This window comes from Venturia canescens, chromosome 5 (genome assembly GCF_019457755.1).
Source record: "Venturia canescens isolate UGA chromosome 5, ASM1945775v1, whole genome shotgun sequence".
NCBI lineage: Eukaryota > Metazoa > Arthropoda > Insecta > Hymenoptera > Ichneumonidae > Venturia > Venturia canescens.
This window is the reverse complement of record NC_057425.1, coordinates 21,286,386-21,311,312: the sequence shown is the minus strand read 5'-3', so window position 1 is coordinate 21,311,312 and position 24,927 is coordinate 21,286,386. Positions and strand designations below refer to the sequence as shown.

General features: G+C 39.5%; 2 protein-coding genes across 2 annotated transcripts in view; one reads left to right on the top strand and one right to left on the bottom strand.

The window, feature by feature from the left end:
• LOC122411264 (organic cation transporter protein-like) overlaps positions 1–24,927 on the bottom strand; it is a 522,699-nt gene that overhangs the window by 403,046 nt on the left and 94,726 nt on the right. The window lies entirely within an intron of this gene.
• Positions 8,808–10,097, top strand: LOC122411379 (putative mediator of RNA polymerase II transcription subunit 26). The gene has a single exon (XM_043420126.1). It carries the CDS (start codon positions 8,808–8,810, stop codon positions 10,095–10,097), a length of 1,290 nt encoding a protein of 429 aa, XP_043276061.1.

Sequence of the window (24,927 nt, the reverse complement as noted above, 5' to 3'; positions counted from 1 at the left end):
ACGATTCCAATGCAAAAAAATTGCCACATTACAATAAAAATTTCAAAATTTCACGTTAAGTGTCATACAAAACCGTTACGCACTCTCCATCCGTATTTCTTCTTCGGGACCTTCTAAAAATAAGGGAAACGCACAAAAACTCAAAAAAATTTGATAATAATGATAAGAAAAGAAAGAATCACAATACTAAAGCATTCAGTTAGCAATAATAGCAACAAACAATGATAAAACTCATTTTTATTATAAATTTCAAAGATATTACGAAGAAGGGTGAATGTTGCATTAGAGAGCCATAATTACTCCACCGTTCAAGTTAATTAACTGTAGAATTCATTTAAACAACCAAAAATACAATTGGAGAAGTGTGCGACTGCGTCATGCTTTCGGCACGACCGGAAGTTCATGAAAACGAAGTTTTAGGCATTAGTTCCCGAAGTATCCACGATCGGCGAGTGGCGCTGTTAGCAGCCGAACTCACGAGCGTTAACGAGGTCCGGCCGCCATGTTAAGTTGTCATTCTACGAGCGACACTTGACCGAGACGGACCGTGCGGATCAGAGTATAGGAGTTCGAAGGACTTGAGGGTATTTTAGGCGATCTTGAGTGAGAGAACAGGTAAAAATTACAGATTTAGGCGTATTAAGCATGAGGAATGACAAAATGATGAAAAAGTAAGTAGAAAATAGACGGAACAAACAAAGATAGAAATGAGCGGGAGAAAATTTCTGGACGGATATAGGCATGAAGATGGACGCAGGCACGCAAACGGATGAAGTTGTGCGCAAACACTTCACCCAGCAGACCGACGGAGAAAAGGGGAAGTGGGTGAATGAGGATAAGGAGGTGGAGATAGTGAAGGAGATGAAGGGAAGGAAGGATGAGGAGGACGTCGCCATCATTGCGGTGTTTTGTCCGATCGCGTCAAATAAAAAGACGAGAGATGTCAAAACGCAAACCGCGGCCTCAACCAAAGAAAAAGGGGTACAGACGGAGTGGATGCTCCATGTAATTGAGATCGAGGAGTCGCGACGATCGAATCGGGACCTACTCCTTCGATACATCCGACGGCAGTGGGACTTGATCGAAGTGAGGGAGGCATTTAAGGGGCCGGATATACTTTCACCTATAAGGGAAGTTGAGGACAAGGGGGAAGCATGGAAGGAATGGGGAGCAGGAGAATTTATATGGATAGAGGACAAGGAAAGCACACAGAACAATGACAACATTAACAACCAGGGGAGCGAGGAAAATAAAAGAAGAAGGATTGACGATAATGAGGAAAAACAAACAAAGAAGATGAAGAAGGAGACAAAAAAAGAAAACACTGAAAACAACAACAATAACAACGTTAATCACAACGACGAAAACGAAAAAAAAAGAAAAAGAAGTGATGACGATGAACAACAAGACACAAAAAGGACAAAGAGGGAAACAAGAAAGGAAGACCTCGAGACACTAAAAGAAACAAAGTGGTTGAATGACGAAATTATAAACAACTACATGAATCTGATCATAGACGAAAATTCTTACGCTATGAATTCGTTTTTCTTCCCCCGGCTTCACCTCAACGGATACAATGCCGTCAAGAGATGGACGAAGAAAATTAACATTTTTAAGTATCGAAGAGTGATTGTCCCAATCCATTTGGGAAACCATTGGTGCCTCGCCATCATAAATTTTGAAAATAAAACCATAATTTATTATGATAGTTTTAAAGGAAAAAATCCCAGATATTTGGAGACTCTTCTCCAATATTTAATCAAGGAAGCAGGGCAAAAAGAAGAGAAGCCGATAATCAAGGAGGAATGGCATCTGGCAACGAAACAAGACATTTCTCGGCAATCCAACGGATACGATTGTGGGGTATTCGTTTGCATGTACGCCCGATGCGAGATCTCCGAGAGAAAGATGGAGTTCACCCAGAACGAAATGCCCCTAATACGGGCGAAAATGATGCGAGAGCTCAAGGCGGGATGCCTCGAAGAGTGAAATTTTAAAGTTTTTTTAATTTTTTTCCCTTTCTTTTTTCTCTTTGTTTGGGGATTTCAAATATCCTCATTTTTGTTATGTTTTATTTTTTTTTTATTTATTATTATTTATTTTTTGTTATAAAACGTCTTCAATCACTCGAAACGCAATAAAAGACGTCATTTTTAGCTGCATTCAAACAAATTCTCCTGTGTTTTATTTCTTGATACCTGAAAATAAGCATCCTATCGTTGTCCTTGGGAAACTCTGCACCTAAAAAACATAAAAAAATTCTTACCTGGAAACTCTGTACCTGCGAAATAGAATAGAATTAGAAAGCTAAAAACATAAGAAATACTTACCTTGCTCGAGAATCGATGTCCTGGAAACTCTGCACCTGAAAAACATAAAAAAATACTTACCTGGAAACTCTGTACCTGCGAAATAGAATAGAATTAGAAAGCTAAAAACATAAGAAATACTTACCTTGCTCGAGAATCGATGTCCTGGAAAATCTGCGCCTGAAAAAGAAAAATAAAATTGAAACAATATCGAATACGAAATTAGAAAACGCAAAAAATACTTACCGTAGAGAAGCGATGTCCTGGAAATGTTGAACCTGAAAAATAGAAAATAGAATTTAAAAAAATCTAGAATTAGTCAGAAAGAAGCGAAAAAATTCCTACTTGTGGAGATCCGATGTCCTGAAAAAGAAAATTAATTAGAAATAAGGATTAGAAATTAAGTACTTACCTGAAACACTGAAAAATGTAAATTAAGGATCGGAAAGGGAAATAAGGGAGGAGAAATGGAAGTGGAGATGAAAAATGATGGACAGAAGGGTGAAAGTGGACTAAGAAGTGAAGTGGGGGTAAAATGGACTGAAAAACTGAAAGATTGGGGAGTGTGAAAGGAGTGGGGATTGAAGTTGGGTATAGAGGTCGGAGCAGCGGGCTCCGGAGTGTCATTCCAGCTCCAATCCAGCTACTAGCAACATCGGCAAGTCTACCTGATCGTCAACAACGACATCGGCATCTGGAAGGAGAATTCAACATCGAAAAATCGGCTATTTTCATCCTGAGCAACATCGAGAATCTTTTTTAACACCAAAATGAGGATCCACACCATTCCTGGAGTACCAACGCCTTCTCCGTAGCCTGGCACGTAGAAAGGGACCATGGAATGCATCATCTTGGATTTTAAAAACCCAATGAACTTCACGTTTACGACTAAAACGAAATATTGGGAGCTGTGCGACTTCGAATACGAGCTTGGGGCGCACGTCAACCGAGTTGGTCATATGCAAAGGACAGGTTATCGGATTGGCGATCACTACGCTTTAGAAATCGGCAGTGTAGCCCACCGCGTGGAATTGATGGGATACGAGGACAGCGAAGCCACTTTGAGATTCATCGATCGAGGGACAACGCTTATGCATCCAGTTTTTGAATTGTGTGCTCTTCCGCATGCGTTCCTTGTGGCTCCACCCTCTTCAACAAAAGGCTACCTGTCGGGAATTAAACCATTTTTGGGAGAACGATGGGAGGAAACTGTATGCCTCTACTACCAACGGGCCTTGGAAGAGAAAAGAGTCAAGATTGTTACGTCGGATGATTGAATTCCCGGATTTATCGGAGAAGTTCACGGGGAACCGACGTGTAAGTCTATGTTGGATCCTTACCTTTAAGAGGGGGAGATCTTCCCTCTTGGGAGAAGAACCCGTGTACGCGAAATAATCGTAGGTGATTCGGGGAACGAACGAGTAAAATGAAAGGGAAAAATTAAAAAAAAAGGAATACCGTTATTTTACTCACCCCTAGTCGAGGGTTACCGTCTCGACGCCTGCAGGTACGATCGGTGGCGGTGGTGTAGGCGGTCCAGCTGTAGCGGCGACGGCGGGGCGAGGGGTCGGGCTTACCACCGCGACCGGTGCGTTCTTTGGAAAATTCGTGAAGGAGATGTGGCGTACCACGTAGGTGGATCCGCCAGGTGTTGACGGTGCGGAGTCTGTCGACACGTCCGAAAGCTCGCCCGATTCGGTGACGGTTGCCGGGGTTGGAAGACCGGTGGTGACGGACACAACGCTAATTGAAGCGGAGGGTGAACCGCGACTGGTTATCACAATACGGCTGTTCGGTGTATTTTCGTTGCCGGTTCTCTGACTCTGGGCCTGGTACAGGAGGGCTTTCGCCTTGCGAACTTGGAACGCCCTGCCGGCCCGGCGCTTAGGCATGGTACTCGAACATCTTAACAATTTTCGCGGGGATCAGGATCTGCTCACTGTAGGTGGTGGAAGGAATTCTACGCTCCGTGCCGATTTTACAAGGCGCGGAGGGCGAAGAATAAGGGGTCGCAATACGCGCCGATTTGGTAGGCGCAGTGGTTGCGAAGGATGAGAGGGTTTCCTGTGCCGACGTGCCGAATAGTAAGGCTCGGAAGGCAGAAATCAGGATTACCCGCGCTTATCGTAACAGCGCAGGTGGTTGAGAGCAGATGATAAACCCCAAAAAAATTGTCAAGAACCAGAGGAGAACTGCTGATGAATTCACGAACCAAAGAATTTAACGGGTAGCCGGTTTTTGGAAATTTGCGGTAAAACCCGGAAGAAAAATGTTGGAAATCGACGGCGGAAATAAATAAAGAGTATTTACCGATAAACGCGAAGGAGCCGAAAATGATTATGAGTGATGCGGAGTATGATGTGCACACTTGTAGTTTATTGTGAATAATAACGAGCACGGAAGTATCTCCGCAAAGGGTTAACAAATGGTTTACAGAAAAAGTGACGATTTTAGCCTTGCGACGTTTTACAAAGGTCCTCCTCGGATTGAGAGACACAGTGGACTGGTGAGAGATCGAGAACTGAGCGCGTTACAATCTTGCGCTCTTAAATAAACACCCCGAGAAGGCACCCCGAGAGAGAGAAAAATGACGTGATTGCAACTAAGCAGTTTTGGCCATGGTTGACACATACGCGCGCACATACGTGCTTCGCGCGACTCGAGGGTGTAATACGATTCCTTCAGATAAGCGGCCGTCTTCGGGAGTGACTTCTCGAGCGTAGGTATACTTTACTTTTTCTATAGATTGTAGTCTTTCGCTCGCTTAATTTTTTTTATCTTGCGTTATGGAGAAATACGCCTGTATTCCCGTTGAAATCGTTGGATATATAATAGGAATTAGTTATCCATCGATTACCCTTATTTTTACTCTTTTTTATAATTACGGCGCGTACCATGTTCGTTTACTGGAATATCAACGATCAACTAACCTTGGTTAATTGGTCGTTGATTTGACAGCTGATTGTTGCGGGGTGATGACCTTCCGAGTTCCAAAGAGATGAAGCGAGTGAAAATGTTTGACGATCGAGTGTAGGTCTAGCTGGTTACAATTTTCTATGTACGGATCTCGAGGTTACAGGTTTGCGGGGCGTGGCCCTCGACGGTATCCACGACCGCGGCACGGAGGACCGGATATTGCAGGTAGGAATTCGTGGAGCGGATATTTCGTAAATGGGCTATTACCGAAACTGATTGTCGTAAGTATACGAGAGTTAATTTTTTCAGGGGGTCGTACCGCGCTCGTGAGATCGCGCCAGCACCGGATGAGGCTATCGGATATCGTCTGGAGACTTTTGCTGATAAGGGTGATCAGCAAAACACTTCTCCGCTCGCGTGAGAAAGAAATTGTGATGACTTCATCTCGCGAGCCGTTGTGTATCGGATATTCTCAACGGATGCGAGCGCGGCGGTGAGCCACGTGGTGCTCCTGTTACCACGGGGCTAAATAGCGAGTAGGCATATCTCTTTCCTTCTTTCTCGTTTACGAATTCAATAGCGGCCACTCTCAAGTGTCTTCGCCGGTTCGAACTCGAAGAGCGTGCACATCTCTGTGCGTACAAGTATATGTATGTATGTATATGTATATGTATTGTAACGGTCCTTTTGGTGACAGAACACCACGTTACGCGTAGATTCGAGCTTAGTGTAGATTGCGAAGCAGGTATGAAAGCAAAACAAGAGTGATGCGAGAAGATGTTGAAGGATAACAAAAGAAATTTTTATTCAGAGTCCGTGTTTGTTTTGTGTTGGTGTATAAAAACAAATTTGATACTCCGCACGTTCAATTCCAGCAATTTTCGAATTATAACTCAAACGCTCGCATAGATTCTATAAATGATAAGTTTATAATGACTCAAACGCTCGCAAAGATTCTATAAATGATAAGTTTATAATGACTCAAACGCTCGCAAATATTCTATAAATGATAAGTTTATAATGACTCAAACGCTCGCAAATGAATAAAGTTTCGTAAAATTATGAAAGTTCGCAACTATAATAGGTTTCGCAAAAAAAATAAGAGAGTTCACAAATATAATAAAATTCCGCAAAATTATAAAGATTCGCAAATATGATAGAGTTTCGCTAGATTGAGAAAATTCGGAATTGATAATCTTTCGCACTTTTTATGACGATTCATAAAGATTCGAAATTTTGAAGAAAATTCATAATTGATTGAGTTTCGCAATTGTATGACCTTTTTATAATTGATAAAGATTCGCAATTTTAATTGATAAAGTTTCGCAATTTTAATTTATAAGGTTTCGCAATTTTAATTGATAAATGATAAATATTCGCAATTTTAATTCATAATTGATAAAGTCTCGTAATTGATAAACTCTAAACTCAGGAAGCCAAGATTTTTGACGAATGGATTTGAACCCACCCAGGATTCATAGAGTAGCACGTATCCGCACTACCCGGGCCCTCCTGGGATGAGTGGTAAGGAGTCCACCAAGAATCTTTTGATCGAACGTACCCGCTCGATCGCAGCCCTCTTGATAGACAAGGATGAGTAATCTAGCCAGAAATCTGGTTGTGACACGTATCCGCGCCACACCCGCCCTCCTGACTAGATCGGAGACTCACACTAACAGTCCTGATCCCAAACATCCCCGAATAGTGCCTGCCGTGTTAGCGTGAGTTGGTGGTATGAGAATGCTTCCTGAGTGTTTTCTTTATAATTTACGTATGCGGACTCTGGTTTTCCAGGCCAGAGTCGGCGTAATTGCGTGTGCGGATCAGAGTTGCTCGGTCTCGTGATCGGCGAGTAGCAGCGGGTCTAGCGTGATGAGGGCTAGACTGGCTCCTGAGACCAGTTTCCATGGGCTCTTTATACTCACGCGAAACAACGACCAACTATCATAATAATTTTGTCGCATTGCGACAATTACGCCCATTCACCAATCAAGTTCACCTCAAACCTTCTTAAATTTCCCGATTGGTTAAATTTTGTGTCGTATGTTCTTTGCTATTGGTTGATTGGCTCGGACCTCTTGATTGGCGAATGTGCGCTTGTTGCCTGAAGCGCGCGAAGTACATTTAAATTTGAAAGGATCTGTGACAATTTCATTTTAGAATTTTTCTTAATTTTAATTTCATTTTCTTTAAGGAAGTTCCATCATTTGAAATGGGTATAGTTTCGCAATAACTTGGATGCTTATTTGTATTGGGTTTGCTTTTGTTTTATTGAAATTTAAAGAAATTGTTTTACGCTCGAATCTATGCGAGGATCCCTGTGCTGATGGGTCGATAACGCGTCCAGGCGCTGTCGCCTCTATTGATTAATTGTTGTACCGCGCTCTAGCGCGTCGGTACAATAGGTTGCGGTGTGATCGATGGGTGTGGATCGTCTCAGTATGTGTACACAATAAAATTTATATATCTATAGTATGGGCTTCGGAGTTGATTTCGATAGTCGTAGTTAGTCGTCGACGAGGGGGTAGACCCTAGGACGTAACAAGATAAAGATTGTTGCTGAACATCCTACCAAGGAAGCACATGAGGTTCGATTGTTCACACTGCCGAACAACGACAACTTGGGAGATCGACTCGTTCTTGAAGAGTTTGCGAGAGAAGGGACATACGAGTGTTGTTTAAACGAAGACATCGGGATGACTTCTCCCGAGGATATGCAGGACCTGATAGAAGAAGAAAAAGCAGCTGGTAATTGGTATGCCTATCGACGAGAACGTACCTTTGACGATCCGCCAAATCATTGAAAAACATCGAGAACATTAAGAACATCGAGAACATCGAGAACATCGAGAATACCAAGATCATCAAATCCATCCATTCCCAGGGTCAACGCGTCATCTTTTCCTTTCAAAAACTCCATTTCCGATTTCCGAATATTCAAATTTTTAAGCATTTTAAATTGTTATCTTATTAAACTAAGATTGGAGAACAAAAATCTCTAATTCTTAGATTTTTTTGAACTGGGGGGCATTTGTGACGAAACACTCGCGCGACGGCCCGAGCCCGTCGAAACTAACGAAACTCCGCGATCTTTAGATTGCGGACAAAACATCGCGGCGACCACGCTCGTCGTTATTGACAGGTGGCGGCCATCTTAGGCCGGTAGGCATGAGCCCGAGCGGGGCAACCGGCACCGCTCTGAACTTCGCCGCGCTATATTTTACTGAAATGAATTCTTTTTGATTTTTATTATTTCAAGTCGCCGAAGTGAGTAATTACGATCAAAATCACCAGAAAAATAACACGAATGTAAGAAAAATGATTACGAGTCAAATTAATAACATAAAATCTAATCACAATGAAAAATGTAAAAAGCGACTACGACGCATGCGCGGGGAGAGCGTCGATGGGCTATAGGACGCGTACGTGACTTTTAGCGATTGTAATTTTACGAATCATATTAAAACAACTAACAATGTTAAAAAATGAAGGAAATTAAATAATAATGGATCAAATCGAAGTTTTTGTTGTTGAACATCGTAATAAGCTGTAAATCAAGAAAAGCGGTAGTCCGCGCATCGTATGTTAGCTTTAACAAAAATAGTTCAAGAAAATGAGTCGAAAAGTGCCGTTATTGAGGTTAGTGTGGCTCAAATACAACTTGACGTCAGAGCAATCAAGAAAAGGGTGGAGAATCTCGAATCTAAGGATAAAATTCATAGTCCAAACACTGAGAGCACTCGGATCGTCCAGAAGCCCAGTAAAGTAGTTTCAGATGACGAATCCGAGAACAAAGAGGAAAAATATGAGCCCGAAGAGAGAACGGATAGGATTCGGACGATGCTGCCAATGGACATGTATCCAAACAAAATAAAAATTAAACCTCCTACATACGATGGATCGGAAAGAAAAAGACCGATGAAGTTCATTAAGGAGTTCCGGCGGTATTGTGAGGTGACAAATCCCACAATCACTGAAATGAAGTATTTGCTGGGACACTGTCTCGAGAAAGCCGCAAAAGAATGGTGGGTTCTTATTGAGGACCGTGTAGAGGATTTCGAGGAAGTAGAGAAGAAATTCGTTGAGCGTTTCTGGAGCACAGATGTCCAGAGAAAAGTGAGGAAAGACCTCGAATTCGGACACTACTCTGATAAGGATAACAAAACATCGAAAGTGGAATACACAATCAACATTTTCGGAGCCGCGAAGGATCTCATCCCTCCTCCAAGCGACGAGGACATAATCGCATCACTCTCGCAACATTATACGGATGAGATTCAGGCAACTATAATCAGTCGAGGATTCAAAACACTGGAACAATCGATCGAATTCTTGGGAAAGATAGATCGGCATGGACCAATAAATTCGAAAAAGGAGAAGGAAGCTTCTCAAACAAGTCAAAATCAGAACAAAAATGAGCAAAGGCCATTCCGTATGCCTCAAAACAACAATTGGAATAACCAGGGTGGATATCAGAACAATTTCAACCGTGGAAACCCAAACTGGAATCAAAATAACCGACCCAATGGAGGTTATAACAACAATAACGGCTGGAACAATCAACAAAACCGCAATTACCAGCAAAATTACAATCAAAGGCCCAACAACAATTATCAACAAAATTACAACCAGCGGCCAAACAACGGATATCCTCAGCAGAATCGAAATAACGGAAATAATAATCAACAGAACGGATATAATCGACAAAATCAGAATCCGAATTGGAGACTGCAACAGAACAATGGAGGATACCGGCCGCCGAATAATCCTAACGACCACCGTCAAACCAACGAACGACAACAGCCGGAAGTCCAAGCGATGGAGGTCCATCAAGAGCCTCAGCCGTCGACATCTCGGGCGGGAAACGAATAAACGTTGTACCCGTGCTTAATAACAATGACCAAATTAATAATAAAGGAAACGAACGAGGTACAACGGAGAAAAAGAAGAAGATTAAGAAAAAGAATAAAGAATCTCAGGATGGTTTATCGGAGGACCTCCGCAAAAGAAGAGATGTAAACAAACCGAAAAACGATAGTCAGGAAATAAAAGTGGCAATAAACACGATTTTCACGGATACTAGGGAATTTTTAATGGAAGAGGGAGTAAATGAAGAAGCTTTGACAATTATAGAGTGTCCAGAAATTTATGCTAAAATAGAAGGTATTCAGGTTACAGCGTTAGTAGATTCAGGTTCGAGAATCACCACGATCTCGGAGGAATTTTATTTGGAGAATAGGGAGATTTTGAAAGATTGTCCACTTTTGCCTGTCACGGGAGTGACGGTGAAAGGAGCGATAAAAGGGAAGTTAACGAAGGTTAGAAATCGAATAATGGCGATGACTGAAATTGGAAAAATTAAAACCTACATAAAATTTTTGATAGTGCCCGGTTTGATTAGGGATGTGTTGCTTGGTGTAGATTCTTTGCAACCGCTTAAAAGTTTAATTGACCTGGGAGCAATGTCTCTCCAGGTGAAGTATAATGAAATTATTGATGTAGTACCCACGATTGGGACTACAGAAAAACAGAATTTTCTACGAGAAATTGTTTTTGAAGAGAAAGTTAAAGAAATAAAAGAAGAAGAGAGTTTGAAGCCGGAGCAAAATTTGAAATTTGAAAAGAGTAACAGTGAGAAAATTTGTGAGCCAATCCAAAATTTGATTTATGATAATAGAAGTGACGAGGAAATAACTCTTGAGGAGATTAACGAGATCGTGGAACAAACTAAACTCTCATTAGAACAAAAAGAAGCACATAAAGAAGTAATTTGGAATAAAAGGGAAGTTTTTCGTAAAACAACAGGTAGAATTTCAGTTTATGTGCATCGATTAGATATCACAACGGATAAGCCAATAGTTGCACACGCTTACGAGGTTCCTCTAATGTATAGGGAAAAAGTAGATAAAGAAATAGAAAAGTTACTAGATTTTGGAATAATACAGAGATCGAACAGTCCGTGGATTAATCCGATAATCCCGGTAATAAAAAAAGATGGAACAGTTAGACTTTGTTTAGACGCTAGAAAGTTAAATCAGGTAATGGCAAACGATCACGAATCAATACCAAATATGGAGGAAATATTTCAAAAATGTCATTCGGCGAAGGTTATGACAACGTTAGATTTAACAAACAGTTTTTGACAGATCCCTCTTCATCCAGATTCAATGAAATACACTGCGTTTCGATATAGGGGAAAAGTTTATGAATTTACGGTAACGCCATTCGGGCTGAAAACAAGTACCGCCGCATTACTGAGAGCATTAGACATCATTCTCCATGGGTTGGGAGATCATGTGATAAATTTTGTTGATGATCTACTGTGCATTTCCTCTAATTTTGACGAACACATGAGACATCTAGACGAACTACTAGAACGACTGCAACAACACGGAATGACAATTAAATTAAAAAAGGCTTAATTTTTTCGGGAAGAATTAGAGTTTTTAGGTCACATCTTGACAACTAAGGGTATAAAGCCACAGCCAGAGAAGATTCAGGCAATTCATGATTTGCCTGCACCTAGAAATTTAAAACAGTTAAGAGGATTTTTGGGGTTAATCAATTATTATACTAAATTCACTAGAAAACACGCAGAGGAAACAATCCCGCTTTTAAAACTATTGAAAAAGGAAACAAAATGGCGCTGGTTAGAGGATGAGAAAATTGCTTTTCAAAGAATTAAAGATTTATTCGTGGATGACGTTCTTTTATAACACCCAGACCCAGAAAAGGGATTCATTTTACAGACCGATGCAAGTAGCTATGCTTTGGGGGGCACCCTGGCTCAAAAAGATGAAAATGGCGATTTGGGAGTGATAATGTTTGCCAGTAGAACACTGAAAGGGGCCGAGCTAGCTTACACTACCACCGAAAAAGAATTGTTAGCAATTGTGTGGTCCTTAAAGAAATTTAGAACGTATTTACTTGGGGCAAAAATTGATGTTATTACAGACCATCGAGCCATCACATTTTTGAAAAATTGTCAGTTGTTAAACGAGAGACTAACTCGATGGATTCTAGCGATTCAAGATTATGATATCGAATTCGAATTTTGTCCAGGAGAAAGGAACGTTGTGGCCGACGTGTTAAGCAGATTAAATCCACCAGATACTGGGGGGCGAAAGGGCAAGGAGATAGTGATCAGCACAATGTTGGCGATCAAACCATCGAAGGAATTGGAACAAATGATTAAACAAATAGGGGTTTGGCAGGAAAGGGAAGACAGAATTAGGGAAATCAGGGAAGGCGTAGAAAATGAAAACAACAATAAATATCAAATCAAAAATAATATTTTATTAAAAGCAATAAATCCCGAATCCTGGAAAATAGTTCTGCCAAGAGAGATCCTCCATCCTCTGGTATCTGAAACACATCAAATGTATGATCATGTAGGAGCTAAAAAAATATGGAAAATAATTACAGAAGATTTTACTTACCCGAGACTGTATCATTCTATCAGACAGATTCTTGCTTTTTGCGATTCTTGCCAAAGAAATAAAGTCCCAAATCAGCATTCATATGCGGCACAGCAAAATATCGTTCCAGAGGGACCGGGAGATATTGTTTTAATTGAATTTTTTGGTCCTTTACCCGTGACAAAAGGAGGAATGAAACACATCCTCGTTACAATTGATGTTTTTCCAAATTTGTTGTTTTATATCCCTTAAAAGCGGCAACAGCGCCAGCAACAATTAACAAAATCTTTAACCATTACATTCCCGAATTTGGAAAACCGAAAAAGCTTCAATTTGACCATGGCACGCAATTTACTTCGCGATTATGGCTAGAGAAATTAGCTAGCGAAGGAATTCAGCCAGTTTTCTCTTCTATTAGGCATCCGCAAGGAAACATAGTAGAGAGAGTCAATAGAGAGATCGGTAGATTTTTTCGAACATTTCTGATCGAGAAACACACCGACTGGCTGAAATGGGTCAAAGTTATCGAGGATCGTATGAATGAAACACACCACGAGACAACCGAAATGACGCCCATTGAAATACAGAAAAATGTTAAGCCTCAAAGAATATGGAGGAATTGGATTAAAATAGAGAGGGATGAGGAATTACATGAGGAAGACGGGATCGAAGCCAAATTAATGCTTGCCAGGAATAGGATAGAGAGAAAAGGTAGAGAAAGGGCAAGAAAATTCGACTCAAAACACAAATTAATTCAATTTAATGTAGGAGATTTAGTTTTAGCCAAAGCGTGCAACGTTAGCGACCCTGTAAATAAAAAAATGGCCAAATGCTTCTCGATTTACGAGGGGCCATATAGAATTAAAAAACAAATAGCCACAGCCACGTTTATCCTGGAGAATCCTGAGACTGAGATGGAGAGAGGCATGTATCACGCCGCAAACCTAAAAAAATACAAAAATTGATCAAAAACACGTATTACAAATAAAGTTACCAGAATTTATTGTTCTAAGCTATATAACTTACCTTTATTTATTACTTCCAAACGTATCCACTGGAAAAAGTTTTCAAATTAATAAAAAACTTTCAATTTTATGCTCAGGGTGACGTCACAGTTATACTCACCTGTTGAATCCATATTTCTCCTACGGGACGATCTAAAACACATAAAAACAATAGAAAAACACAAAAAAATAAATAAAGCCAAAAAGAAAAGAGAAAATCACATGTTTATTACTATTTTTATTAATAATAACAATTTTTAATTCAAAATTACAATTCCCGACAATAAAAATGGTGATTATTTAAAAGTTACTATGTACAAAACAAGCAGTGTCACGCTCCATCTCACTCTAGGGATACACTAGAACACGAAAAACCTATTTCCGATAATAAAAATGTCGATATTTTAAAAGATAATCATTCAAAGTGGTTTATTAGTAATTATTATGGCTTAATTAAACGAGTTACGACTCGAAAAACCGTTAAAACAGTCAAAAACGCAATTTTATGAATCTCGGTAACGTCACGCTGTTGTAGCGGCAAACTTCAGACGGTACCCGTAGCCAGGACTCTAAATTTTAGTTCCCGGGTAATCCGTACGCGGCGAGTGGCGCTGAAAGTAGCCGAATTCGCGTAGTAACGGCCAATTTTGAACGAACAATCGCCATATTCTTGACCTCACTCAACGTCGAACAAGCATCCTAAACGGACGGCCCCGGCGTAACAAGTCCAGAAGGAGTTGGGACAAATTAGCAAAAAAAAAGCAGGTAAAATGAATGTTTTAAACATGACAGAAGCAACGAGCATGAAAATCTATCCAACAAAACATTGAATGACTACAAGATATGATAAAACAGGTGAAAAATGGAGCAGGCGACACAAACAGAAGAGGTGAAAAAAATGAATTTTTCGCACCAGACTGGGGAAGAGGGAACATGGGAGGAGTGTCAACAAAGATTCAAAATCCTCAAGAACGAGACGAAGGGAATAAAAATTAGTCCTAAAGTAAATTTAAATCCTGCCAAAAAAGTAAAAAGTCAAAATCAAATGACGCAAACAACGAATACATCAAGAGAAAAAGGAACACAGACAGCGTGGAGGATATTTCCAATCGAGTTTGATGAATCTCGGAAATCAAATCACGAAGTTTTGCTTCGATTTATTAATGAACACAAACTCGCTAATATTCAAAAGGAAGTTGCTGTCCCAAAATGCCTTTCACCGATACCTGACCTCGAGAACGAGTTCAAAATAATAAGAAAAGAAGAGAAAGAGATGAGAAAACAATATACCAAGGAGATCGAGAACGACATGGGAAACGAATGGAAGTCATGGAAGCCTCATGAATTTTGGTGGAACGATAATGAGAACGTCTCTCCTGAAGAAACGAGAATACATGTTCAAGGTGGAAAAAGAAAATTTCAAGAAACGGATATGGTTGAAATGAACGACGAAAAAGAAAAAGAGTCTAAAGACCAGTCCAAAATCAAAATAAAACAAATAGCTAGACTCCACAAAAAAGACCTTAAAACATTAGAGGGAACAAATTGGTTAAACGATGAAGTAATCAATGCATATCTCGAAATAATCGCTGATGAGTTCAAGGGCAAAGTCTATGTGATAAATACATTTTTTTATACTCGATTATTGCTCAGCGGATATGACGCAATTGAAAGATGGACGAGAAGGATAAATATTTTTGATTTTGATGTTGTCCTGGTCCCTGTGCATCTGGGAAACCATTGGTGTCTTGCAACCATGGCAATAAAGGAAAAAGCCATCTACTATTACGATAGTTTCCAAAAAAGCAATCAGAAATGTCTTGGGGAATTAATGAAATATTTGGAAAGAGAGGCAGCCGAAAAAAAAATACCAATTTCAAAACAGGCGAATGGAAAATGGAAGCAAGGAAGGACATTCCCCAACAAACAAACGGCTATGATTGTGGCATTTTCCTGTGTATTTTCGCTAAGAATGTAGCGCTGGGAAGAAAAATGGAGTTCACGCAAGAAGACGTCTCAAAAATGAGATTGCAAATAACCGCGGAGATAGAGGCTAGAAGACTGATTGTATAATAATAATAATAATAATGAAAAAAAAAACAAGAAGGGAAGATGAAGAGCACATCAAATTGTATATAGATATTAATTCACCATAAAACAAAGTTTATTCGTTTTATCGTTTCTCTAAATATTTAAATTTTCGATTTATATTATATAAAAAAAAAGGAGGGGGGAAGGGGAAAATCACCAAAGGATGGTGATGAAGACGCAGGCTTATAAAAATAAAAAAAATTTTTTTTTCTCTTTCTTCCACTATTATTGTTGTTGCTATTATTAACTATTTAACGACTCTTATCCTGTGTTTTTATTCTATAATATTTACCAAAATTCAACCACTGTTAAAACGTCGAAAAATCATTGAAATCGCAATAAAGAGCGTTGTTTTAGACATAGAAACCATAGAAAAAATACTTACCTGATGATCCGATGCCCTGGAACCCACGAACCTGAAAGAGAAAACAAAAACGATTACAAAAATGATAAAAATAGCAATAGAATAAGAAAAATGGCTACTTACCTGTAGATTTGCTCCGAAAAACCTAAAAATAAGAAAGGGGAAGGAGAAAGGGGTAAAAAAGATTAATGGGCAAGCAAAAGGAAAAAAGGAATGGGAAATGGGGTAAAATGAATCAATGTAAAACGAAATAAGGGACAAGAAGAATTAAGGGAGTACGAGGAGTATGGAAATGGAGTAGAATAAGGGATAGGAAATTTGAGAGCGGGGTAGGAAGAATAAGTAAATTAATGAAAGGGAAAGAACCTGAAAATCAAAGAAAAAGAACTGTAGAATAAAATAACCTGAAAATAAAAGAACATAACTTGTAAATGAGAGAATAAACCTGAAAATAAAAGAAGAATGAATGGTGAAAGGGGCGAGAAAAAGGGAGCGTTGAGACCCTGAAATAAAATATAACTTGTAAAAAGAATAAAGAAAAAAAAACACGGCGCTGAAATAAAAAAAAAAAAAACAATGATGAAAACCTGAAAATAAAAAGAAAGGGGGGATAAAAACAATAAAGGGAGTGAAATAGACGAATAAAGAGGGAGTGGGAGTAATAGGAGATAAAAGGGACGAATAATAAGGCTACGAGTGAAAGAGGGGGAAAATATGAACTAATGGAAAGACAAAAATAATAAAAGTGGGGTAAAATGGGCGAATGAAGTGCGAGAAGGAACTGAGAAAGGTAAAGTGGGGTAAAATGGACGAATGAGGTGCGAGAAGGGACTGAAAAAGGCAAAGTGGGGTAAAATGGACAGAAATAGAGAAGTGGGGAAAGTGAAAGGAGTGGGGATGGAGAAAGAGTATAAAGGTCGGAGCAGCAGGCTCCGGAGCGTCATTCGAGCCTCTGTCAAGCTTTAAACAACACCGGGAACTACCCAAGCGATTGGACGACATCGGGAGCTCTACCTCGTTATTCAAAGCGACTTTGATAATCTAAATCTCTACAACTACCAAGATGCGAATCGACCCAGTCATTCCAGGAGTTCCAACGCCTTCTCCATGGCCAGCGACCTGGGAAGGAAGCTTCGAGATCATCATACTGGAGTTCCTTAACCCAACAAATTTTTCCTACACAACTCTGACAAAATTTGAGGAGCTGTGTGCATTCGAGGAGCAGTTATTCACCGACATCGCAGAAAGAAACCACTATCCAAGGGTTTATGCTTCCATCGACCGAATATACGCGGTCGTCAGTCAAGAAACGGCCTACAGAGGGAAATTGGTCGACGTGGAAGATGGAGAAGCTACCTTACTGCTTATCGATAGAGGGGTCACTCTCATGCATCCGGTTCATGAGCTTCAGAATCTACCTCATCAATATGTCAACGTGCCTTCTTTCTGCACGAAAGCATTCATTTCGGGAATCAGGCCATTTTATGGAAACAGATGGGAGATGACCTGCAGCCTCCATTATCAACGGAAGCTGGTTGATCAAAAAGCTAGAATCACTATCATCAGCGATCATCCTACGAAGAAGGGCCACGAAGTTCACCTTTTCATAACACCTCAACGGGTCAATCTGGGAGAAAGCTTGGTCAGGCACCAATATGCTCTACCTGGCGAATATCAATTCAGCCTTCGGGACGACGTAAAGTGTGTGACGCCTGAAGAAATACAAAGATTGGCGAGTGGAGAGCAACTACAGGAGCCTTTCAATCCTATTGCGGCAGAGCTGAGACAACTAGAACATCTGCGACTCCTAGACTTGGAAGAAGAACAAATGAACGAGGTCAATCAACTCCGCTGATGGGAGACAAGCTGACAAACATCAAGAACATCGAGAAACCTGTAAATTATCATCTTCAAGACATCATCGCCTTGTCCTCCCTTTATCCCCGAGTCAAAATTGCATTTTTAAATTGTCTACGGTCCCAATCCCATTTCCGGTTTTCGAGAATTTGAATTTCTGTATTTTTTCTTTTTGTTTTGACTCCTTAAATGAGTTTTTGAGAACAAAAAGCATCATTTCAAAGATCTTTTTGTTCTGGGGGGTATTTGAGACGTAACACTAGCGTAGCGGCCCGAGCCCGCTCGAACTATCTAATACTACGCGTGCGAAAAACATCGCGGCGCGATGACGGGCGTGCGTCCCAACCGGCGGCCATGTTGGCGACTGGCACAAAGGCCCGAGCGAGCCGGCGGGCAACGCTCCGAACAGCGCCACTTGACAAGAAATCAAACTAAATCATAATTTCTTTATTCTAATTGTTTTCAAACTTTTTATTTATCAATATGAGCGTAATTAGGCTCAAAATGTCGGTAAAAACAGCCGCTATCAAAGAAAAATAGAGAAAAGATTAAAGCTTGTAGAAAATTTGTGTTATTTCAAATAGAGCGAGATGCTTGATCACAGCGCATGCGCGGGGCTAAGCGTTCATGGGCTATAGGAACCCGAACGTGACTTTTTCAAATAAAATTAAATTCAATGATATTAAATGAAACAATGAAGCCAAATCACTCAAATAATTAAACAACAACAATTGACATTGTAATTTCATTATTTTAAAATCATGCTGAGCTGAAAATTAATCAAAGCGGAATTCGGCGCATCGGGCAAAATAGCGATCAGCCAAAAACAAGGCACGAATTAAGGCAGCGGGCCAATTGTGAAGCCCGTTACAAAGGAATGCGCAGAACGCGTCCGAAATAAAGAAATTCGGCGTTTGAGAGAATTTAGAGTGGGGAACGGGGTATAAGAGTGGGCGCACGGCTCATTCGAGAGGCACCCTACCTCTAGAACCAACTCGGATCTCCTAGAAGAGCTCTCCTAACATCAAATAGCAAAATACACTCTATTCTGGTAAAACCTAAAAATCCTTTTTCCTACTATTCCTTTGGATGCCTGGGGTATTGGTGAGACTCGGCGACGTATCGATCCCGTAGTCCAGGGTCCATTCCACTTAACCTATAATTTCCGAATTTTCGCTGCACGGGACATTGGTGAGACTCGGTGACGTATCGATCCCGTGGTCCGTGGGCAAAATTACCTAACCTAGTGAATGCTCAGGACATTGGCGAGACTCGGCGACGTATCGAGCCCGTGGTCTGGGGTTCACATCCTAACCTGTCTTGTGTTTTGAGCATTGGCGCCATTCGGCGACGTTTGAGGACCGTGGTCAAGCACAAACTTTCCACCTCGCATTTCTTTGGGTTTTATTGAGAATAGAGGCGATAAATAAATGATTTTATGATTAATTATTCTTAAATTCAAAATTGTTTTATAATTGATCCGATTTGGTTGGGTCGAACGAAGAAATTAGCATTAAAAATTGAATAATTCAATAATCTACAGTTCGTTTGAACTGTTGTAAGACTTCAAAGTCAAAATAAATCATCCGATCAAATTATAATCAATAAAAACAATAACAAGCGAATAAAAGCGTTAATTCAAGAGGCAGCGGTGAGACTAGAGTTTGTATAGCGTCCAAGCGATCACAAATTGAGAAATTGTAAAAACTAAAGCGTACAACACTCTTGAATTACTAGGAAGCATAAAAATCCAGGTTCAAGCGGTATAGGATTACAGGATATCGGTTGTCAATTATTAGTGTTGCGAATTTCATTATTTTGTTTGTTTTTTTGTTTGTTTTTGTTTTGTCTGAAAAATCTCATGCAAGCGGAAAGGAAAGGAAACAGAATAAGCAGGGGGTATGATAGACCATAAAGCGTTCTTTATTGTATAAACAAAAACGAAAACAAATTTGAAAATTCAATCGAAATTTCATACAGAAAAACGCTCCGTTTTTCCGGGTCTTTCGAGTCTTCTCTCGCCTGATTTGGTCAAACAACGCGGACAAACAAAGATTAAAAATAAAAACGCGTATCATTTTGTAAAAACACACAAGTATTGTTTAATAAATTCTTTTTGTTATCTTATCAACACAATTCTCGTCTCTCGTCTCGTTCATACCTGCTCCTTTTAAAATTAAGGTAGCTCGAACCGACGCGTGGCGGCGTTCAGGCCGGGTCGGCAAGAGCGTTACGTTACAATATATTTATATAAAACTCAAAACTAAAACATACTTATTTGGAATAGTTATTGAACGCGATATTAACTGGCGATTTCAATCGAAAAACATGTGACTGAATTCAAAGTATCGTGAATGAGTCTTGATGAGAAATAATTATTACGTAAAATAAAACGATCTAATTTCAAAAAAATTCATTAGATAACCATGTCGTTCTTGTGACTCTTGTTGGAGCACTTCGAAGTTCATGTGTCAATCTTTTTTTATAGAATGCAGCTACTCACAGCCCCACTTGTTAGCATTCTGCGAATGCACAAAGTCTGACAGCTCGTGAAGAGAGCTTCCTGTCGTACAACATCTCTAGTTTTGTTTTTTCGAGAATATGACGTTTCGGGGCTATGCCTTTTCGGGTATATGTCTTTTCGGGATCAAGTCTTTTCGGGAATATGTCATTTCGGGATCAAGTCTTTTCGGGAGTATGTCATTTCGAGGTTGTGTCTTTCGGGAATCTGTCATTTCTGAACTCTTACATTTCTGGAGTATGACAGCCTACCGTTTTATTCAAACACAGTTGGTTTCGTAATTTTTTTTACATACCATTACGTTAAAAATTTTGTTTATTCGTCATCCGATGTACTCGTCCTTTTTGCATTTATTTGACAACCTTTTGTTCCTTTGAACCAAATGTTTTTCATACATTACCAAGATTTAACAGATTCATTTTTTTTATTCATTACGTTTGAAATAGGTTTTTTTTATAATCTTTAGTAATGATTTTTATAACCTTTAGTAATGAATTGCTCATTATTGAAGCAAGTTTCCAGAGAATAGATCGAACAACTTCTTATAAATCATCGTGCATTTATTTTTTGGACTACGCGGGTAACACGTCGGGTTTTACTCAGTCGAGGTTACATAAAACATAAATGTACTTGTCTCCAATTTTTTTACAGCACTCATGCTGTTTTCACGGTTTGATTTGACTACTTTTTGTGCACTGTGAACTTGGAAAAAATTCACAGGACATGTTACGACACAACTATTATCGTTAATTCATTTTTTTGTTCGTTCCAAGAAATACACATAACTATTCTTGGCGTTTCTCGGCCAACTTCTTTTTTCGACCTTAGCATCATCAGCAAAAACCCATGACGTACCAGATCTTAACATGTTCGTATAATGCCCTTCAAATACTGTTCGATCATGATGGAAAATAGCACTATTGACTTTATATTTTTCGCCGCATACAGTAACTACAGCGGATGGAATACCTTTAATACTAAAATCAATCTTTGAAAGTTTCATAGTTTTTTGATCTATAGATAATATTAAAAGTTGAAGAATCAAAACGCCTTGAACAGTTGATAGCGAAGTTTTTGTTAAGAGTGTTCCCATTCCGCCACAAGCATTGCACTGATGTCCTTCAATCGGATTCCACTGAGACAAACTATGTTCGATTAATTCCTGTAAAGTAAAAGGTTTTTTAACACGCGGAAAGCTCAAAACTAGTATATTATTTGCTTGTTCATCTGTGGTCGTATATTGACAAGCTTTACATCGAACTTTAATAATCAATTTATGTTCTACAGCATTTCGAAGTAAATCAGATTTTTTGCAGATTCCCATGAACAATTCAGAAACGTCGTGCCGTTTTTTTTTGAATAAACGATTCTCCTACATATTCTCTTACAACGCATGAACTCACTGATTTATTTCTTTCCACATAAGACCGAAGTAAAAGAGGTATAGGATTTTCTTTCTCCTCCGAAGTCCTGAAAAATTCTTCCCTAAGAGGTTTGCAATTGAAAATACATTGTATAATAGAATTAGCATAACACGAAACACCATCCGTATTGGTTAATCCGTTAATAGACCAGGAGCTCATATTTTTCCATTCACTTGGCGCTGATTGACACTCCATAACATTTTTGGATATAGCCCAAACAAAATCTGGAATTTTGGGAGCCCATTGTTTGGCAAACTTTATGAGGGCAAGATCTGTACGAAACTTCTGTCTGAGACGATTGTATTCCCTTATAGCTAACTCATCTGCTTTTACAGAATGGGGATCGAAATTGATTAAATGTAGTCCGTCTAAGGTAGTAACACGAGAAAGACCGACATAAGTCTGTCCACAAGTGAATATAGAATTTCCTGCATTATAATTATTACCTATCAGTGTATTCGGAAAAATTTTTAATTAATAAAATAGATTTTTAGTTTCCCTACCTTGGAAATTTTTTAAAAAATTCCCTGCCTCATTGAAAGAGAAAAATATATCAAATTACGGCTAATAAAAATTCCAGATAACGCGATATTGAAAATCCAACTTACGCAGAATTAGTTTTTTTGAAAAATCATTTTATTATACATTAAAGTTGTTTTAAGTACTATACAGCCAAACAAACATGCGCGCGCATATTTTATTTCCAACTTAAATTTTACTTTGTTCGATTAAAAATCATCAACACTTTCGAATAGTCTGTTATGCGGTTACAAATTCAGCGCCATTTTCTAAATTATCAAGAATTCCATCAAAGCCCTCATAAATTTCTTCTCCAACCCCATTGACTCCTGAATTAACGAGTCAGAGCAAATTTCAAAATGGACCATATTTTTTACCAAAATACATTAAGCAAACTCGTTTCTGAAAAACACGATGAACCAAGCCACAAGTCCGTAACTTCTTATCAGCAACAACGAGGAAAACTGCAAAAAACGTAAATATATATATAGGTCAGACGGCAGATTCCAGGACATATTCCAGTTTTGAGGACAATTCTGGAATTTTTTTTAGTAACACGGATGGCAAACGTTGCGCTCCTTGGCTGGGCTACTCCGGGGATTTTGACCTAAAAATTCCGTCTCTCCGGCGCGAAGCGCCGGAGAGACCCACCCATTTACTTCTCAAGAATTTTCTTTTTTCTTTGTTCAAATTTAAAAAATTGAAAAAAAAAAATTCTTAAAAAGTAAATGGGTGGGTCTCCCCGGCGCTTCGCGCCGGGGAGACGGAATTTTTAGGTCAAAAACCCCAGAGTAGCCCAGCCAAGGAGCGCAACGTTTGCCATCCATACCTTTTATAGTAGCATGATTCTGGAATTTTTTCTAGTAACACGGATGGCAAACGTTGCGCTCCTTGGCTGGGCTACTCTGGGGTTTTTGACCTAAAAATTTCGTCTCCCCGGCGCTTCGCGCCGGGGAGACCCACCCATTTACTTTTCAAGAATTTTTTTTCTTTAATTTTTTAAAATTGAACAAAGAAAAAAGAAAATTCTTGAGAAGTAAATGGGTGGGTCTCTCCGGCGCGAAGCGCCGGAGAGACGGAATTTTTAGGTCAAAATCCCCGGAGTAGCCCAGCCAAGGAGCGCAACGTTTGCCATCCGTGTTACTAGAAAAAATTCCAGAATCATGCTACTATAAAAGGTATGGATGGCAAACGTTGCGCTCCTTGGCTGGGCTACTCTGGGGTTTTTGACCTAAAAATTCCGGCTTCGCGCCGGGGAGACCCACCCATTTACTTTTTAAGAATTTTTTTTTTTCAATTTTTTAAATTTGAACAAAGAAAAAAGAAAATTCTTGAGAAGTAAATGGGTGGGTCTCTCCGGCGCTTCGCGCCGGAGAGACGGAATTTTTAGGTCAAAATCCCCGGAGTAGCCCAGCCAAGGAGCGCAACGTTTGCCATCCGTGTTACTAAAAAAAATTCCAGAATTGTCCTCAAAACTGGAATATGTCCTGGAATCTGCCGTCTGACCTATATATATATATATATAAGTGTTTCAAACCATGATTGCAATAATTTCCATCATCGACTAATTCGTAGCGTTAAACTTGGATACTGACTTACCTTGAGAAACACTTGAATCAATGGTTGTGTCTTGGTAAGAGTAACACGAAAAATGACCAAGCAGTTTGGACGGAATTCTCACAGCGAAAATCCAGAAATATTTTTTTTTTTAACTGAAATAGAATACAATTAATCACATAATGATGACTTCGTTTCTCATTCAATTTGATAGAAAACTACAAAAAAATGCATATAAATATACCTGAATCGAAATTTCATTCTCTGTAGTATCGCACCTTCCAGAACTGAAAAGTTCTAACATATTCCCAACGAGTCTGACCCAAGAATCTCATTCCCAGTATCCACTCATTTGAAGCCTTTGGCTCAAGGAATACCTCCATAACAATCACTTGAGATCACGAAATCTGGACAATCAAGACTTTGAGCCATATATTTTCATGGAACGCTTGAGACTGTAAAACCGTGTTGACCAACCAAACTGAGGTCATGGAAAAATCACACCGTGTCCATTTGAATCAAAAGAGTTTTATCAGGAAACACCGCTTCCACTGTAATAAAAAAAAATTTTTATTGCAATTTCATCTTCATCTATACTATTAAACTGAACGAGTTTATAGGGCTTGTGGTTTATATTCTGATTGAGGATCAAATTTTGATACCTTTATCTCAGATTTGCTGGTCCGTAACAAGTTCTGACACTTTAGGAACCTGTACGCTTGGACCATTGCGACAATCTTCAAAACCAAAAATGAAAAGGAACAGCAACAGACCGCTTCCACATTTCATTAGCACTGGAGATAAAAGATTCTGTAATCAGAAAATTACTATTATATTGAAAAATTATTCTTACTCAAAAGCATTGTCACCGGAGCCTGCAAGTATACTCACCCGCACTTGATCTTTCTTCATTTTCTTTGCAGATCAACGTTGATCCAAACCTCAAG